Here is a 6,260-nt window from a genome sequence, read left to right on the forward strand (position 1 = left end):
CTTAGGAATTTAGTCCTGAGCAAAAGAAATGAATGACATCGATTAGAAAAGTGACAATATATGACAATTGGTCCAACAAGTGCACTTATGTTGTACTCCCCTCCCGCGGGCTAACACATCGGACGTCTGTCATCCGATCCGAGACATGGTGACGTACCATATCCATCCGTGTTCAACACGATCACGATTCACTTAGTCCGACCATCGGTGATATAAACTTACATCCCAACCAACCACTCTGCATGTCCAACTGGGTAATCGCTCTTCACAGTCAGCAGTCAAAAACCTACCAAAAATGCCACCCCCCACCGACCGCCACGAAATCCTCCACCGCCTCCGCTCCCAAATCAACGCCGGCATCCCCATCCTCGGCTCCGGAGCCGGCATAGGTCTCTCCGCGAAATTCGTCGAATCTGCCGGCGGCGACCTAATAATAATTTACAACAGCGGCCGCTTCCGCATGGCCGGCCGCGGCTCCCTAGCCGGTCTCATGCCCTACGGCAACGCCAACGACATTATGCTCGAGATGGTCAGTATCATTCCAATTTTCCCTCACCCCATATACTCACCCTTCCAACAAAGGCAAAAGAAATACTTCCCATAGTCCATCACACCCCCGTCCTAGCTGGCATCTGCGCCTCAGACCCCTACCTTCCCTCCTACCTCCCATCCTACCTCCGTCACCTCAAATCCCTCGGCCTCTGCGGCATCCAAAACTTTCCCACCGTCGGCCTCATCGACGGTCAGTTCCGTGTTCACCTCGAACAAACCGGCATGGGGTACGATCTAGAAGTTAATCTCATCAAGGAGGCCCGGGCGTTGGAAATGCTGACCACACCCTACGTCTTCAACCCAGACGAAGCCAGACTCATGGCCAAGGCTGGGGCAGATATTGTCGTGGCGCATATGGGGTTGACGACGGGGGGTTCGATTGGTGCGCAGGAGGCCGAGGGGGGGAATAGTAAGGCGTTGGGTGACTGTGTGGAACGGGTGCAGGCGATTAGAGATGCAGTGTATGCGGTCAATCCCGAGATTATCGTGCTTTGTCATGGGGGTGCGATTGCCAGCCCAGAGGATGCGGGGTATGTGCTGGAACGAACGAAGGGGGTGCATGGGTTTTACGGGGCGAGTTCGATTGAGAGGTTACCGGTTGAGAAGGCGATTACTGAGGTGACGAGGGCGTTTAAGGGCCTAAAGATGGGGGAGCGGAGGTGAGGGCTGGATCTGGAAAGGGGGAGGGTGGTGATGATGCATGTTGAGATGTGAACAGAACTGGTGTGGCATGGATTTGATGATGAGATTGGTCAAAGAGGAAACGAACAAGACGTTACTGAAACGATATGTGAGCGAGTCCGAGTCTGGGTCGATCTCGGCCGGCAGGTGGTGGGAGATCAGATGGGAAAGGTGCGGTGGGCACTTGCGCGGCAGGGATGACGGTATCCAATTAAATGAGAACATCATCCACACGCTCCAGGTTCTTTTTCTCTTCGCTTATTCCCTAGATGCAAGTCATGCTTCAAGATGTGATATGATGACAGGGGGATTATCTGCTCCGATGCCTCTTGATATGACATCGACTTCTGATCCCAACCAACCCCTCGGATTCGTCAGCCCACCTCCCAAGCTGACGTCGCATTCTGAAGCTGAAAATCCCCTCGATGCCCTCCCGCCCAGCCCTCCCAGGCTGCAGCTTCCCGCCCCTAGTCATCTTCCCGTCCGTCAAACGTCAGCTGTAGGGCGACCAATCATTTATCTCCCCTCGGTCTACTGCATCTTCGCTGTTGAAAAGTCTGAAGCAAAAAGTCTTCCTCAGCCAACATCATGATGCCGTCTCGTCCTGACTCAGCAAGTGCCCAACAATCTTGTTGTTTGTCTCCATGTGGTGCCTTTCTACCAGCCAACAAACAGTCTGACCTCAGCCTCCTATCACTCCCAAACTCACCCCATCATCTGCCTCACCATTCAACAACTCCCAACCCCTCCCCCTCTCCTCTCCTTGGGGGCCATAACAGAAACAGACAAATTCTCTCCTGTGTCGCATTTCTCCAATCATCTCCCCTTACTAACTGCATCCCCATCAAAGCCGGGCTGCGGCACTCAAGTATCATCAATGAAACTGTACCAAAACGCCAAACGACCGACCCCAATCAACAAGAAGGTCTATGGTACCCTTTTTTCCATAAAAATGACGACGTGGTCTCCTTATCGCCTCACCCGCGCATTGGTCTGTTCATCACGGATGAGCCTTACCCTTCTTTCCCCTTTCCGGATATTTTACGAGACAGTCCACTCAACCTCCCCTGACCACGCCACCAAACCGCATCACCGTCCACCACTCTCCGTCACTCGTGCCCAGCGCCCCCGCCTCACTGATGAGGTGCGCGATGTTGTGGGATCGGCTCCCCAGAGAGAGAGAGAGAGAGGTCTCATTCGGTGAAGCCGGCAGAGGTGTTGTGTAAAGAGCTGCGGGACGCATCAATGCTTTTGATCAACAAACAAACAATACCCAACGAGCCGCGATCGCAACCCCAGTTCGTCGTTGGAGTGTAGGCACGACGGTCCTAACAAAACAGTGTATCTACTATGGATAAGGATGACGACATGTGTGTGTTGGTGAAATGTACAAGCAATTGAAACAAAAAGATCAAGATACACAAGAAACGAAAAGATGCCAGATCTGCCAAACCGCCATAATCATACATCAACTTCTCCCCCCTAACAACCTTCTCAACATAAGGACTTGTTCTCTTGCTCGAGTTTGCCGCTGCTCCACCTGATTGAAGATTACGCTGACTACACCTTCCTGTAGCGTTTGTGGCGTTCTTCTGTTGTGTTTCTGCCCGTCGAAATCCGGTTCTTGATGTGCCTGGCTAGGCGGTGGAGGATGACCAAAGCCCAGCGCATGATCAAACTCGGCGTCATGTGTCGAAGCCACCGCCACCGATGCCGCCACGATAAGCCCTTCGGAACCTTCGGGAGCGTCTTGTTGGTCAACTGCCAGTGATCGCAGAGCACGATCTAGCTGCTCCATGAGATGGCTGATCAAGTTGGTCATGGCAAGCATCTGACTGTGCGATGAGCCAAAGAAGGCCCCCGTTGATGGCGTGTTGGGTGGTGTGGCTGCCTGACCCGAGTTGATTTGCGAGAGAAATGAACTGCAAAGATCTTCAAAAATGCCCAAGAGCATTTGGTGGGAGGCCAGAGCCATGAGAGAAATGGCAGTATCGGTAGCCTTGCTGATGGGTGCTGAGCTTCCTATGGCGCCATGGGGTATTCTATACACATCCGAACTGGCTCTCCTCCTTTCCAGGGGTATGTGGGGTGATATCATTTGTCGTGCGGCGTAACGGTCCATGAAGCTGATCAGTGAGCAGCCTGCATCGAAGATTTCATTGATCGCTGGTGAAGCTATTGTCAACAGCGCTCGGGTGAGGGTACTCAACATGCTTCCAGCGCGATTGATGCGGAGGTTAGCTTGAGTGGCTTCTTCAAGAAGATTTTCGGCTGAGCCGGAAAACATCCATGTATTGTCGGTTGTCGCTGAGGTTGCGCTGAGTATGCTTTCGGAAAAAGAAGGCCCAAATTCACTACTGGAATCTTCGGCCGTATGTGGCAGAGGATGGAAGTGGTCCTGTCTATTGGAGAAATGACCTTGGTGTCCTGGCAACCCAAAGTTTGACAGAAGTGTTGTTGGAGTGTTCAAATCGGGTCTCCTGTAGACAATGTCAAAGTTTGGCGATGCAGTTGTCGACAGAAGTAAGGGCGCTGTTCGGGATTGTGATTGTCTTTCAATACCTGGCCTGGTCTCCGGTAGCGGGAAGTTGAATGCAGGGGGTCTCGGTGATAGGGACTGGGAATGAGTTGGGGAGAGTTCGGCTGGTGAAGATGGACACCTGGATGACCGCCTCGCTCTTTTCCTAACCGGATGTCGGTGTACCCTTGGACGGCCGGACCGGAGCTGGGCTACAAGCAATGTCAGTACATGTAGGGGATCTTAGAGCAGTCTAGTATTCCGGAAACATACGACTGAAAATGCAAACCGCCCCTGCCTTGGAGCACCTTGCACAAGGTATTGGCGCTATCACCGACCTCCCACGACTAGCTTCACTCTCTTCGCCTATGACCCCGAGACCAAGTGTATTGTTGTCATGCCCATCCGTGACACAGCGGACCTTGAGTTCGTGACAACGATCGCACGACTGCCTCCTGGGCATGGGTGGTAGTGTGAGCTCGGCGATAGGCGGCTGCCCTTGCGATGGAAGGGTTGATGACATGCTGGAGCCGTGCACCCCAGACTCGACGAAGGAACCCGCCTCCTTGCTTGTCGTCTGTGCTTGCATCGGTGGTTCTTATATCAACTCCAGATCTGAGCTGTGGAGGTGGTGGCGTGAGGCAAGACTGTTGAACGCCAGCCTACGCATCCCCGTCCTTTGGGTCTCGGCTAACGCAGGGGGGGACGGGAGCTCGACCGAACGGTTGGAAAGGAGGTTCAGGGATGGGGAAGGACACTGGGCCTTATGGAATCGGTTTTGCCTCGCAATCTTGGTTGAATCGGTGGAACGGGGGTACAAGCAGGACTTGTTAGGGGCAGCGTCCGCTCCTCGGCGGCGCTGCAGCAAAAGAGAACCGTCGAATGGGATGATGATCCTTCAGCATGAACCAAACAACGCCCCCGTGCCGCAGAGATGTTCGCCTATCAACAGGCACAGTCATCCGCAAGGCAAGTTCCACATGGAATGTATCCGTCTGGCACGGCCTACTTTGGAAAATGCTGCCGGACAAGACTTTGCCACCAGCATGGCAGGCAAGCGGATCATGTCGTCGTCTTTGCCTAGATCTATCGAAATAGCGATGACCTGCAAACAAACAAGAGGGAAGCCCCAGACGCCACGTGATCTGTTCTTGTGCGGGAGCTCGTCAGGCGTTCTTTTGTCGATGTCGAGTCCCATGCGCCGCTCGCGTACTTGGTCCTCTACACTTTGATGGTTCGGGATCTGGAAGGAACCAGTCAGCAGTGACGATATATACGATGGGATGAGCCAAGATGGGTAAGTTCCCGCTTATGGCAACCAAGTGGCCAATCGTGTTGGCGGAAACCAACCAAGACCGTTGAGCACCATTAATCCCATCCACGGGCGTTGCTGGTTATGGCGATATCGTTAACCAGGCAAGCATCTCATCCTGTCTTCCTGTCATGGGAGACTGCCGTCCATCGGGATGTTCCTTCGGGATGGGTAAGGAAGGTGGGCGGGAAGGAGGCAGATAAGGAAGTTTGACGGGTGCTCCCGGGGCTCATTCGTAATGTTCATCCAGACTCTCATTTCGAGAGAAATCCAATGCTGTTTCTGGAAGACATGCTGCCAAAATCTGAGGAAGATTTCTTCCTCATTTCTACATTCACACCCCTAAATCTTCCAATGAACCTGAAGCATATAAGTGCCGAAAGAAATAAAACTCGAAAATAAAACTGGCTGTAGAAAATATAGGTACTTTGGTACATCGAGCTTGTATTTTCAGGCTCTCAGGCGGAATGATGATAAAGCATAACTCTTTGCATATCTGGACATTTACACTCCGATCTTTGAAGCCGAGATCAAGATCATATGTATGTTATCGCAAGGAATGCGTTTTGCTGAGGATTCAGCTGAATGACTGGATGTTTGGATGTCCGTGCATTTATGCTGGACTTGGCTTATCACTGCGGCACACCATCCATAAGTTTCGCAAGGAAGCTGCCTTGAGGTGCAAACTTGGTCAACTTGTTGGTAGTCCTAGGAGGGCCCAGGTGGTCAAAGGCCCCGCTGCCAAGATATTAATTCACTAACAGTGGGCCTCTCACTGACCGGGAGATCAAAAGTCCCGCTGCCAACATATTAATTCCTTAACAGTAGGCTTCTCAGCAGTCACACGCTGCACGGTGTTGATTACAGTTTTATACTAGTTGTTTGCACTGTGTGGGTCATGCTTTTTACCAGTCACCTGTTTCCTCCTGTTGAAAAGACCAACAGCCACGTATCCATAGTATCACAGGTTGAAGTGCTTACAATTGGAGTTGAGAAGCTTCAGGGCGGGTAATGTGTTGATTAACCTGCAGATGTTCGATGTTCAATTCAAAGTTTGGTCGGGCCACGCCCAAACCCTGATAACCCAAATAACCCTGTTCTGCCAGTCTCATGATACCCCTGAAATTACCGATCTAACCCCCCAATCGATCAGGTCCGCACGCCAGAACCGGACACTCTTGCGACAGTACGGTACTC

The 6,260-nt window shown here is 52.2% G+C and overlaps 2 protein-coding genes across 2 annotated transcripts; one reads left to right on the top strand and one right to left on the bottom strand.

The window, feature by feature from the left end:
• Positions 1 to 119: 119 nt before the first annotated feature.
• On the top strand, positions 120 to 1,466 carry QC763_116260 (uncharacterized protein). Its single transcript, XM_062908194.1, has 2 exons — positions 120 to 529; positions 583 to 1,466. Exons 1-2 carry the CDS (start codon positions 296 to 298, stop codon positions 1,213 to 1,215), a joined length of 867 nt encoding a protein of 288 aa, XP_062771247.1. The 5' UTR covers positions 120 to 295; the 3' UTR covers positions 1,216 to 1,466.
• Positions 1,467 to 1,681: 215 nt separating this feature from the next.
• QC763_116270 (uncharacterized protein) lies at positions 1,682 to 5,315 on the bottom strand. The gene is made up of 2 exons (XM_062908195.1): positions 4,025 to 5,315; positions 1,682 to 3,963 (listed from the first exon to the last, which is right to left on the bottom strand). The coding sequence occupies exons 1-2, from the start codon at positions 4,338 to 4,340 to the stop codon at positions 2,702 to 2,704; spliced, it is 1,578 nt and encodes a 525-aa protein (XP_062771248.1). The 5' UTR covers positions 4,341 to 5,315; the 3' UTR covers positions 1,682 to 2,701.
• Positions 5,316 to 6,260: the final 945 nt, after the last annotated feature.

The sequence above is a fragment of the Podospora pseudopauciseta genome, chromosome 1 (assembly GCF_035222475.1).
Source record: "Podospora pseudopauciseta strain CBS 411.78 chromosome 1, whole genome shotgun sequence".
NCBI classification, from domain to species: Eukaryota; Fungi; Ascomycota; class Sordariomycetes; order Sordariales; family Podosporaceae; genus Podospora; species Podospora pseudopauciseta.

What these genes read in the sequence shown, in the direction of transcription:
- QC763_116260 (XM_062908194.1), top strand. Translation starts at nt 296, where the DNA reads ATGCCACCCCCCACCGACCGCCACGAAATCCTCCACCGCCTCCGCTCC. An exon ending in ACGACATTATGCTCGAGATG is followed by an intron (nt 530 to 582) that starts GTCAGTATCATT and finishes CTTCCAACAAAG; the next exon opens with GCAAAAGAAATACTTCCCAT.
- QC763_116270 (XM_062908195.1), bottom strand. Translation starts at nt 4,340, where the DNA reads ATGCAAGCACAGACGACAAGCAAGGAGGCGGGTTCCTTCGTCGAGTCT. An exon ending in GGCGGTTTGCATTTTCAGTC is followed by an intron (nt 3,964 to 4,024) that starts GTATGTTTCCGG and finishes CATTGCTTGTAG; the next exon opens with CCCAGCTCCGGTCCGGCCGT.